General features: G+C 35.9%; 2 protein-coding genes across 6 annotated transcripts in view; one reads left to right on the top strand and one right to left on the bottom strand.

Moving 5' to 3' along the window:
- The window catches only part of LOC131144294 (mRNA export factor GLE1), a 28,720-nt gene extending 25,214 nt beyond the window's left edge, over positions 1-3,506 (top strand). Inside the window, exons 13-17 of one of the 3 annotated variants that reach the window (XM_058092848.1) lie at positions 2,107-2,190; positions 2,321-2,452; positions 2,621-2,743; positions 2,833-2,905; positions 3,093-3,226. In XM_058092848.1, the coding sequence (XP_057948831.1) occupies positions 2,107-2,190; positions 2,321-2,452; positions 2,621-2,743; positions 2,833-2,868 (375 nt within the window). In that variant the 3' untranslated portion in view covers positions 2,869-2,905; positions 3,093-3,226. Of the gene's footprint in view, positions 1-2,106; positions 2,191-2,320; positions 2,453-2,620; positions 2,744-2,832; positions 2,906-3,092 lie in introns of all 3 variants that reach the window. The other 2 variants (XM_058092847.1, XM_058092849.1) reach the window with 2 other exon arrangements.
- Positions 3,507-4,538: 1,032 nt separating this feature from the next.
- Positions 4,539-10,614, bottom strand: LOC131144323 (E3 ubiquitin-protein ligase RGLG2-like). 3 transcript variants are annotated; one of them, XM_058092886.1, is made up of 13 exons: positions 10,441-10,614; positions 9,279-9,716; positions 8,130-8,214; positions 7,914-8,054; positions 7,706-7,819; positions 7,515-7,612; positions 6,484-6,563; positions 6,259-6,364; positions 5,819-5,946; positions 5,550-5,721; positions 5,324-5,380; positions 5,049-5,208; positions 4,539-4,964 (listed from the first exon to the last, which is right to left on the bottom strand). In XM_058092886.1, the coding sequence occupies exons 2-12, from the start codon at positions 9,522-9,524 to the stop codon at positions 5,128-5,130; spliced, it is 1,308 nt and encodes a 435-aa protein (XP_057948869.1). In that variant the 5' UTR covers positions 9,525-9,716; positions 10,441-10,614; the 3' UTR covers positions 4,539-4,964; positions 5,049-5,127. The 3 variants fall into 3 exon arrangements, with proteins under 3 accessions (XP_057948869.1, XP_057948870.1, XP_057948871.1); XM_058092887.1 differs by lacking the exon at positions 10,441-10,614 and having other exon boundaries at positions 4,539-4,928; positions 9,279-10,035; XM_058092888.1 differs by lacking the exon at positions 10,441-10,614 and having other exon boundaries at positions 5,819-5,916; positions 9,279-9,749.
- Positions 10,615-12,308: the final 1,694 nt, after the last annotated feature.

Raw genomic sequence — 12,308 nt, 5'->3', positions numbered from 1 at the left:
ACATGCTTCACTGTCTAGCTTCTGGAGCTTTTAAGGGTAGTTCTTTTACTGATTTGCAAAGAGCTGTCCAGTCATTGTTTTTCTCATTTTCTGGAGGAAAACATGTTCTGCTTTGTGTACTTTTTTTCCCTGAATAGATCTTGCTTTTTATCCAAAAAAAAAAAAAAGATAAATTGAAAAAGGTTTAATTAATATTATTGTGCTATTGGGAAATTATAACAAAACTATGGCTGGGAAATTAAAATTGATGGTAGAAATTTCCTGGTAGCAGTAGGTTTTGTCACCTTGGATTAGCTGTGAAAATTGAATGAGACGCGATATATAGATTTAAAACAAGTTGAATAAAATGGAGATACTCATCTGTCATGTATGTGAGTATAAAATACCCGAAAAAAATAAAATTAGAAGGAAAAGTTTATAGAAGAACCGGAAGAAACTCTAAAATATAAAGTTTAGTAGTGCTACTTGTATAAAAGATATGGGAGGTGTAGCTAAGAGCATTCTGACACTTGTAACAAAAAGCAAAATAATGCTATAATGAGAAAGAGTTATATAGTTAATTTTGGAGGCTGTAAGAAGATTTGGCAGCACTTTCACTCTTTTGAATTATATTGCCCTAGATTGTGCAGAAAGAAAAGGATTCATATAGCTGATTTTATCTAGTGGGACTATCATTTGGTTATTGTTGTAGTTGTAGTCATGACTTGTTACTTAAAAATGTGATATGAGAGATATGGTGGTCCCATCTCCAGCATGGCTTTGGCAGGTTAGGGTTCAATGAAAGCCTGAACTTGCCTAAGTTCAGGTTTGAACTTCTTATTGCAAGCATAGTCATTGGTTGTATGACTGCAATTTATTGGATTTGTTGTGTACAGCAATGGTTTACTTATGCTAAGAAATCGACTCAGAGGGGTGTAATCATTGGTGTCTTGCCGAGTTTAATAACTTGGAGACTTTGGGTGTGTCGATGTAGAGTCCGAATGGAAGGTGCTAAGGAATCGGCTGAAGGAGTTTGGTTGGCAATCAAGGTATGAGTTAGGAGGATTTCAGAGAATATGAGATCAAGCGGATCCCTTTCCACTCAGGATAGCAAAGTACTAAGTGCTCTTGAGATTCCAATTATCACTCCGAAGGCACGGACTCCTTGTGTTGTTAGGAGGGGGAACCCTAGGGTTGGGCCCGTAAAGTTGAACGTAGATGGTAGTTGTCATGAGAACCCAGGGACATGTGGAGGGGGTGGTGTGATTCGAGATTGCAGTGGGCTTTCCTGGGTGCTTATTCTTCCTTTGGCTATGGCACTAATAATAAAGTTGAACTTAGGGCCCTGACGGAGGGAGTGCGAATGTGCAAAGAGATGAGTTATATGAATGTAGAGATTGAATGTGACTCTAATGTAGTGGTCGATTGGGTTCGTTCTCGGAGATGCATGGTATGGTATGGTATTTGTGGGATTTATGGGAAGAGCTTCTTGAGGCTCTTTCCATGATTAATTTCACCATTGATCACCAATTCAAAGAAGGAAATAAGACTGCAGACTTCTAGCACATCAGGGAGAGGAAGACACCACTATGAGATTTATGTAGTTTGCTTCTTTTCCTCGTTTAGTTAGAGGCATGATATGACTTGACAAAATTGGTCTTCCTAATTTAAGAGTCTAATGTGTCGTTTTGTCTTCGTTTCGTTTTCGTTACGTTTCGTTTCTATCTGTTTGTAGAAAAAAAAGAGCATGGTCATTGATTAGAAAAATCCACTGGTTCAGTGTTGGGTTACTTGAGTTTGGATTGAGGCAACGTTCCCATGTTGCGGTCTTGCAGAATGCGGATAGGGGGCTTATGAGTGTTTTTAAAAAAAATTATTCATGCAATATATATATATATATTGGAGGGTGAGGGTGGGGGGATTGGGGGTCAGGGAGGGTACTGCCCAACAATTTTTTAATGTTCTGTGCATGTGATTGTGCATGCATATGTACTCGTGCACACACAAATATTGAGAAAGATATTCAATGCTATCATACATATGATGTTTGGGATTTTTTCAACATTTCTTTATAAGGATTATTTTGATGTTTTGATTTTACACATTTATCCATTAATTCTGGATCAGTTCCCACTTGCAATGGACCTTATTATTGCCGAATTCCATAGAGCATGCGTCTATACAGTCCCAAAGCATATAACATACTCGCAGGTGAGTCAATTAAATTCCTATTGTCATACATTTATAGGGACCTGTTTTTTATGTTGCTTTTGCTGTTGCTGCTGCTTCTTTTGTTGCTATTGCTACTTGTAATGGCGGTTCTAAAATGGTTCTACTGTAGTCAGTATTTGAAACAAAGGAAGCTTATAAAAAGATCATTGGCTTTCGAGAAGAAGATGGTAAGCTTGAAAGCACCAAACAGTATTTGCAACGGCTAGAGTCATACATGAAACTTTATGGAGCACTGGTACAGGTTAGCAGCCATTGTTTTTCCCCTCCAGAAGAGTTTTTTACTAGCAACTTGACTTGATAAGACAATAGACTTCTAATGTTATTGTGTCTTGTGCCCATTTGTTTCAATGTCCTCAAGTTAACAAAATAATTTGTGGACCAAAATGATTATATATTGGCTATATGGCAGACACAGATTGAAGGTGTTCAAAATTCGTATGGCCTGAATGAAGGTTGGGCATGGGTTGCAAGGTTGCTTAATGCTCTTCCGGCCAATATTTATACAGCAGTGGCGTTGGAGGCATTCTTGAAAGTAAGTTCATGTGGAAGATTTTCCCTTTCTTTTGCTGCTGTGGGCTTTTTGTCCCTTGCCCATTTTGAGCATGTGAGTTTTTGTGACAGCTCCAGAAGTTGGATATCCATTGGAATTTGTGGTGAATTAATACCTCATTTACTAGAAAAAACATGAACGAAGGCAAGTGGTCTTGCTGCCTTGGACTTTGACCGGTTGTTGGTTCTGGTTGTGTGAGCTATTATATGTATGGCTTCTCCATAAGTTAGTCAGATAATGAGTTTATGATGGATTAATGCCTCGTTTACCAAAAAGTCGGGGGTTTTCATTTTTAATTTTTCAACATGAGCTACAATGCTGTTTTATACAGATGGCTGGATTTGCTCTCTTCAAGAAATACAAATCTCAGTTCCGAAAGATAATGAACGTCGTCTCCCGCGACTTTGTAGGTATGCTGAAAGCACAAAGAGATCCAGGGCTGGACCTGATTATCAGGAGGATAGAAACTTACATAGAAACAAAACAGTTTCTTCAGGAACCAGAGGGATGGAGGCTGCCAAGTTCTGCATTGTCTAGTTCTCTTGTTCCAAGTCAAGATTACAGAGAACCATATTATGATGGATCCAATAGATTTTACTAAGCATTAGAACTCAAAACTTTGTCATGGCCGTTGCCAAAGTATTTGATCTGTTGTGCTTCATCTCTGTTGAAATGTGTGTAAATTTTGGTATTAGTTAAAGATATATGCATGTATGAATAAACATGCTGCTCGATATTTCTTGCATGGGGATGTGCGGTTTGATTGGTTCCAAGGAAATTGATATTATGCCTCGGTATGATTTTACTTGCGCAAGTGAAGAAGATTAAAACGAGCTTGTTCAGTGAAAAAAGAGAACGTGGAATGAGGCATTTAAAATATTATATTTTGTTAGTAAAATTTAGAAAGATGTTCACTGTTCTTTGCTTTTGATAAATTTATGAAAATGATATTTTTATTTATTTATTTGAAACCTAAGGTTTTGTTTGGATGAAAGCTTTTGTTTGGGGGAAGAGAAGAAAAAGAAGAAATTTCATTGTGTTTAAATACTATAAAGAATATAATTATATTGATCAAAAGTAAGAAATATTAAATGTTAATGTGTAAAATAAATTTTATGCTCATAATTTTTTATGTTTTATATGTTTTTTCATTTTATTTTTTAATAATCAAAGATGGAAAAAATTTATTATATTTTTAAAATATATTTTTCAAATGTTTTTATCCAAGTTATAAATGAGGAAAGATGGCAATTTTGTAAGAATGTTAAATGATTAACTCACTCCCATTCTTTCTCTTTTGGGGAGGAAGAGGTTGTTGTTGGCTTGTGTTACGGTACCTTATTTATCAACTATTATGAAGTTAAAAGATTCGAATCCCTCTTTTAAGTTTGGTCAAAAAACACTTGCAGTTTTAAAAATTTCAAAGGTCTATTTTGAGATTTCAAAATTCTAAAATTCTCTTCTGTGGTACAGTAAAATGACAAACATCTTATATTAAACAGAATGACAAATCTTTTGAGGCATAAATGTCCTGAAAAATCAAATATTAAAAAGATGTCTATGAAAATTTTTAAAACTTAAAAAAAGGTCTTTTTATCATATTTTAGGAAAAGTCAGATTCTTTTCTTTTATTTTCTTTTATTATTATTATATTATTATTATTATTATTATTATTATTATTATAGTTGCATAGATCTTGTCCTTCATCGTATATGAGAGGTCTAACTGAAAACTAATCAAGAAATTAAGGTGCTACTGCTTCAGCCTAAGCACAAGATTAACCCAAAGCAAAAATATTCAAAGTTAAAAATCAAGAAATTCTGCGACAAAAAGAATCCATCAACCCCACAAGAATTTACAAACTCTCACCCACGCAATTCCCAACAAAAAGAAAAATAAATAAATAAAAGAATCCAATCCTTCAGCAGCCAGCTCCACTGAAATCCAATCTTGGATTTGGAACTGTAAAATTTAATATCATTTTAATGAATTTTTGGTTAGATCCAAAGGTCTCACGAGTGAAGACCCATGCCTCCAAACAAAGTAAAGGAATTTGCCCATTTCTGATCAAAGCCCTTGTGTTAATTGGTGGCAGGCTAGCAGTTATATAACACGCACTCCTCTTTGTACATGGTTGGTTACTGCTCATTATAATGCCTTGCGATAACTGAGATTCAGGAATATATCCATCAAGACATGAAATCTGGGCACCATCAAACTCGTTAGTCCTAAACAAAGCTCCTGTGAAAGTCATTTGTTTATTAATTTGAAATTGAAAATAGCTAACCTTTCCATTCCCCTGAACTGTGGGTACTCGTGCGGCTTTCACTGAACCACAATTCACAAATCTAAGGTATCTGGGCCTTTTAGTATAGTTTTATTCTTGTTTTGATTGAGCTTCGGCAGATGGGGCACGATTGGAGGTACTCTCCACAATCACAGCAAGCCTGACCAAATTAAGATGGGGAAGAAAAATTCCCGAGTGTCAATATAGTCCATACCTATAAGCTCAAGGTTACACTAGAGACACGTAGCAGGCTGGAAATACAGAAAATGGTTTACCTGATGTCCACAACCGAAGGCCATGTCCTTTGGATTACTTAGACAAACTGGGCAAACCTGTTGGTTAAACAATACACAATGAAGGAATATTAATTCTTGTAAAGAAGATATAAATTATGATGTAGTGATGATCGCAATTCTACAATAACCGTGGCTCAGTTTTAATCAAATGGAATCAATAGACTAAATAAAACGCAACTAGCATTATCAAGAACAGTCAGTTTACCTGGCTGTCATATAGAGAACTTGAAGATGGAGCTGTGTCTGGTGCAGCATAAGGCGGTGCACTTTGCTGAAAAGTGCTTTTACAGTAAGGTTTTGAGTTGCTGCTGAAAGAAGCCACACCACTAAGAGGTGGGGGAAGAGGAACCCTCACTTCAGCATTTCTTCTTTGATTACTGCTTTAGCAGAAAAGGGAGAAAAAATAGAAGTTAATTACATGTTTGGATAAAAACGGAGAAAACAACCACCTAAACTAAGGAGCTCTATTATTACCCCAAGAGATTGAGCTCAATTGTTGCTTTATATTGAGAAGGTATTTCCATCAAGGCTTTGAGAGCAAACTCTGCCTGTTTTCTTGATCGATCTGCAATCTTTGACATAATTTCTGTAAAATTCACAAACTAACAAGACAGAAAAGCCGTCAACAGTGAAGTGTGTTTAGAGTGAAACCTGAATGCAACAAGATACTAAAAAAAGGGCAGCCCGGTGCACAAAGCTCACACGCATACGAGGTCCGCGGAAGGGGCGGATCATAATGGGTCTATAGTACGCAGCCTTAGCTTACATTTTATTTTTGCAAGAGGCTGTTTCCACGCTCTGAACCTAAGACCTCTAGGTCACACGGCGACAACCTTACCGTTGCACCTAAGCTCCACTTCAATGCAACAAGATACTATATTTTAATATTTTAATCACATCTAACTGCTGCTAACCTGGAAATTATCAAAGGCTCGAGCAGGGATGTTATCATCAAACTCCCTCATCAAGTCCCAAGGACCATCTCCAACCCCGACCAAAATAATTGATAAGGGATACTCACTGCAAAGAAAGAAGCATATAAGAATGAGTCTTTTAACTCATTTTTTTCTGTTATCAGCATTTGCATGAGAATGTGTGCAGGCAACTCATTAAAGGCATCAAACCATCAAAGACTTAACCTTGCTTTTACAATAGCATTGACTGTATTCTGCTCCTGTGGGCTGACTTGGCCATACTGCAGATCAACACTCCTTGTCACCTAGGGCGAAATGCAAATTCTGTTAGCTTAGAAAAAAGTCTTGAAATAGCATCGTTATGCAGTGCAAAATCATTTGGGGAGAGGGAGTGTTCCTAAGGTATGATGTACATAGCCTTATCTCCACATTTGGAGAGGTTGTTTCATCACTTGAACCAGTGATCTTGAGGCTTCACTAACATCCTTTATCATTGGGTAAAGGCTCGCCCTCTAGCTCTTGCAATGCATAAAAAGAGGTTCTTGCACAGGACATCAATAGAGGTTTAAGTGGAAGCAAGCAGTGGGTTGACATAAATGGACTGAAATTCAAATTTACTGTATAGAAGTCGATAAATCCAGTGCCCACTGCCATATCAGAGCACATGCACATATACAAGCTATATATGCTCCAAGCCTCCAACTAAGACTACATGCACTTACAGATTTGGAATCACATGCCTCATTTTATGAAACATGCCATATTCCTTAAGTTCAAAGCAGAGCCTCAAATGGTAAGCTTCCTTTAAAACCGAACAAGTTATTATAAAACAAGTGATCACTTGTTCCTCCTTTCTCCGGTTGTATATGGTAACAAATAATACTTATGGATTGCTCGTGTATTGCTCATGTAAGCTTGATTTCTTGCAGCATCCATGGTTTTATGTTTTGGTTGACTCCGCATATCACCAACTTCCAAGGAGTATCAGAAAGGTTCAATTGGGTTTAATATTTTATAATCTGATACACGCTACCTAGTTTTACACTCCTTGGTAACTTTCTATATGAAACCATGTTTCATCAAGCCCACTGCTGCATTAAACATTTAGACGTCCATCACATGCCCACATCATGTGTACAAATATCAAGATGTTGAATCATTGTTAGTCATCCAATCCATATGTCTAATTATAAAAATTACCATAAAAAATTAAGAAACCAAAATACTAAAATAAAAATTGGAACATAGTGAGTCACCTGCCCGTCAGCAATTATCAGCAAAACATGGTACTGGCCACCGCTTTGCTCAACAATGGTTGTGGCCATTTCAATTATAGGTGCAAAAGATGTGGGCCCTACCATAAGAAAATTGGAAATCAAGTGCTATAAAAACTTGCCAAAATTATACAAGCTAGGGACTCATTAATGTAATAAGCACAAAATGGCACCAGCAAGTCGAAGATGAGGAACTATTTCTCTATATCGTGTCAATACTTGCTCAAATCCATTGCAGGAACTTTCATCTGGGTAAAAACTGAACACGTCTTGGTCATGGGTTGAAGCTGCAAATGTTAAATTAGATGCATATTACCTTGACGATAAAAAATAACTAAAATTGCAGATAAATAACTAGAACACATCTATGTAAGAGCTCACCATCACCAAATCCAAAACAAGGAATTAAGTTATCCTCATCAAAAGCAGATAAGGTCTTCCCAATAATAGATATTGCTTGTTCATAGGGATTTTGACCACTTCCAATGTGATGTAAGCTTCTCCGATTGAATGATCTTGTACCTGATTTTCAACAAATTTTAGCATGCTGCATTACAAGACATTAGAGAAGTTCTAAGCATATAGACAAGGCTAAACCTGTCCATTCGTTACTCTTTGTGAAATCAATACCAACAATGAGATTAGAGGACTCCAAGCCAGCATGTGCAAGAGCAGAAGTGACCTGTAACGATGGAACCCTATCATTCATCTTCATTATTCCGAACAGTGACAAATATTCAAATTTTAAATAGCACCATTAAAAGGTAAAAGAATCAACAGTTTATACAGCAGGACATGGACAAATTCTATACACAATTGAGATAAAAAATTTCACAATAGAAGGATTGCACAAATGGACAAGGGGGAATGCCTCAGCATGTTCATGAAATGAAAAAAAAACATTCTATTAGTGTAAAAACCTTCTCCAGAAAATAGTGAACTTTATGGTGATCCATCAATATAGAGAAGATAATAGTATAACTGATTTTCTCGCCAGAGAAGGAGAATTGGGAAACAATGTCATTTACGAAGAACAACATCTTTTACCACGTTCTCTGAAAGGTATTCTTCGAATGGATAGGTCGGGTCTAATTTCCTTTCGTCATTAGTACAACCTCTTGTTTTTTATTTGGTGAGTTTAGATTTGTTTTAAGGTTTTGATTTTTTTTTTCTAGGCCTGTTTAGAGCTTTTTAGTGGTTATCTATTTGTAACTTATTTTGCTAGAACCACGATTTTCTTCCTCCATAAGTGAGGGGTTTTCTAATAAAAAAAGGAGGTGCTGCTTTCTTTTACCAAAAAAAAAATCCTTCTCCAGACGGCTGTGGAACTGATACTCGATCACAATTAAAATTGATCATTCCATGGTGCTAGAATTTCACGTGTAACTCCGTCATAAAAACCACATGCAATCAATTATGGGAACAACTTTCACAGAGTCTCGAATATCGAGTTCTATCCAAAATGATCATTGCAGAAAACATACAAATAAAGGATACCTATCTACCTGTAAATCTTTCCAATAAGAAAGGTTTTCATTAAGATTACTAGAGTGCGATATAGGTTATTTATTTCAATGTCATAAATTCTTAATCTTATATTTTGTGACTTTAATATGTCACAAATTCACACAACCATGCCACACATAAAAACCCTCCCTATCCTTAATCCATGGAAGACAGGAAGGATGTTTCCTTTTTACATCCAGACCCTATATATATATAACAAATAACAGCAGATGGCCTAACCTGTTCCAAGGTAGTATAATCATCAGCTATCCTTGAATACCTCCTATCTAACTTGCGATGTGGTTGAGGTGTTTGCGCTTCATAGTTGTAAGGAGGAGGTGCAAGATGATGCTGAGGCGTGTAATACTGCGGATAGTATTGGCCTCCCTGGGGTTGTGATTGCGAGTAGCCATGATGATTAAATGAAGATGAACCAAATGACGAAAATTGTCTCCGACCTGTACCCTTTGAACCTTTCCCACCCATCAGCTATGCAATCTACAGATATCCTTTAGATTTTAACAAACTACGTCCCTCTCCTCCCCAATGAACTACACCAACAGTCCAACACAAACAAACCAGTCCACCAAATCAAGCCAACTCGACTTCAAATCACCACCGAAAAAAAAAATGCAAAATTTGGCTTAGCTTCTCCAACTTCGGATCACAAAGTGATATCTGTGGCAAGGCAATATAGATATTCACAAACATGCACTCCAGATATAGTTTTCCGGGTATTTAAGCAGTACAGAGAGAAAAATCATAGGTAGAAATTAATATGAAACAACGACCAAAAAAGGGCGGCTTGGGAGGACCCATTCAACAAGCGCCGACCTTCAAGTTCTTGAAGTTTTCGCAGAATATTGTTTACTTCTGTATCTTTCATTGACATCAATGCGAAACTTACGAAAGCCCGCAGAAAATTTCCCAAAATACAGAGGTATTCCGAGAAATGAAAGCTCAAACGCGAATAAGAGTCCACGTTCATCACAATCATATTATAATAAAGGAATATGAATCGCATAAGTAACCTCGCGCGCAAGCAAGGTAGAAAAACTAGTCAACCACAACTCCTTCGCTGTCCGAAATCAAATGATTGGAAAAAAGACTACAAATATCAACTTCATCGCAATTAGAGAAAGAGAGAGAGAGAGAGAGAGAGGATCGTTGATCAAGTAGGTTCAATTCACCAACAAATCAACAGGCGTTCGATAAAAATAACTATATCAGTAACAATCGACGATTCAAAATCCAACAGCTATTATTCATACGAGGGTCAGAAACCAACCCCCAAAAATCCATCTAAATAAATACCTATTGACGCATTGCAGCGGAATACTGAAAATAAAACAGTTCAATGTCATGGAGAAACATTAAAAAAAAAAAAAGGTTCTCCCCTTACCTCTTGTAGACTATAGTATCTGCAATGCCATCTCCATTGTGATTGATTGCTACGTGCACTTCGTCGCCGTCGTCGTCGTCTTATTCTTCTTGTTCTCTTTTTCTTCTTTTCTTCTGGTCAAGAAATGATAGGGAGAGAAAACGGTCATCCCTGCCAGCCAACTGAAATTCAGTTAGTTTGATCTACTTGCGAGTTAGCCGGATTAAACTCGTGCACCAACTCAATTCGAACTGGTTTTATTGGAGTTCGATCTATTCGAGTATTTTTTAATAATTTGAGTTTTGAATTCAACTTTAATAATAGTACCCAAATAAACTCTAATCAAGCTTTGAAGAACTTAATCATATTTATTAATTTTATTATTGTCATATAATATATATTTCTAAATATATTTAATATTTTAGGTACATTATATATATATATATATATATACATTTATATGTAGTATTGTTTTATTATCTAATTAAATTTAATCAAGTCGAGCTTTAAAAACATCTAATCAAGTTGAGTTCGAAATTAACAATTTTGAGATTGTTCAAATTCAAGTTGAATTTGGAGTCTAACATTTTTTAACCAAGTTGAGTTCAGTATGTTGACTTGATTCTATTCAAAATCATACTTATGTGTGATTAGCATGATTAAGGTTGAAATGAAATCGAAATTAACTTAACAAAATACACTATTTTTGTATAAATGCGAGTTTTAAAAATTTATACTTTAAAGGTTAATGGATAAATTCTTTACCTCTTTTGAGATTTTAAAATGTTCACATATTTCATCTAAGGTTAGGTAAAATGATAGTAATCTCATCAAACATAAAAACACAAAGGGCATAGATTCAATGAAAAATATTGTATTGAGGGTCATAAGGATGCATTTAGTTCACTAGTTAAGATTTATGAGATTAGATTGGACTAGACTAAATTGGTTATGGTTATTAGTAGACCCATATTTAAATGGTAATTCCTACATAATAAGCATCACCACTTCAACGACAAGAATTGTTGTCAAACTTTTGATTAACAGCAAAATTCTCTATAATACTTTGAATAGGATTGAAAGCTAGAACTCCTTTCATTATTTTAGTTGGAAGTTAAGGATGAAGTCCAAAAGGCATTAGGGAGTAGCAATTGACAAATGGGAGATGTGCCGAAAAAAGGCAAATGGGGGGCATCCTCATCTGCTTAACTTATTCTTTCAACTAGCTCAAGCTAGTCAACGAGGGAATTGGCTAGCTTTATCTTACACAAAATAGTCAAAAGTCCCTTATTATCTATTCTTATCATATTGATGTGTTAGACTAAACATGGATTAAGAGTCCTTAACTTAACCTAAAAATAAAATTTAACAATTGAAGATGTCAAAAGACAATATATTGAAAATTGAAATAACTAATTTAATTCTCTTGCAAGATATTTCAATAGTTAAAGTTTGATGTTTTATATTAGACATTAAATCTTAGTATAAAGTGTGTGTGTATGTGGGTGTGCTTGTATATATACTTTGCTTTGCTTAACCACTCACGAAACAAGCTTTATATATGTAATCACAAAATATGCCATTCATGGTTGGATTTGAGCACAAATTGGAGAGAGAGAGAGAGAGAGAGAGAGAGAGAGAGAGAGAGAGAGAGAGCACATGTTGAACACAACAACAATTTTCCAAGTGATCGATGTGAGTAAGGCTGCAAACAAGTCAAACCAAGCCGAGCTTCAATATGCTTGGGCTCGGCTTGGCAGAGTGAGAGCTCCGCTTAGGCTCGACTCATTTGTAAGCTTAGGTTTGAGTTGGGCTTAAATTTTATAAATGATCTAATAAAAACAATTTCATCCGCCTACTTTTATTTGAGTCGGGATATGTGCTTTTCT

The sequence above is a fragment of the Malania oleifera genome, chromosome 12 (genome assembly GCF_029873635.1).
Source record: "Malania oleifera isolate guangnan ecotype guangnan chromosome 12, ASM2987363v1, whole genome shotgun sequence".
NCBI classification, from domain to species: domain Eukaryota; kingdom Viridiplantae; phylum Streptophyta; class Magnoliopsida; order Santalales; family Ximeniaceae; genus Malania; species Malania oleifera.
Note: the sequence above shows the minus strand (reverse complement) of the source record. Positions and strands in the feature narration are given on the sequence as shown.

Coding starts and splice junctions, on each gene's coding strand:
- LOC131144323 (XM_058092886.1), bottom strand. CDS start 9,524: ATGGGTGGGAAAGGTTCAAAGGGTACAGGTCGGAGACAATTTTCGTCA. Junction 7,820..7,913: donor TTGTTTTGGATTTGGTGATG/GTGAGCTCTTAC, acceptor TAACATTTGCAG/CTTCAACCCATGACCAAGAC. Junction 5,947..6,258: donor GAGCCTTTGATAATTTCCAG/GTTAGCAGCAGT, acceptor CTGTCTTGTTAG/TTTGTGAATTTTACAGAAAT.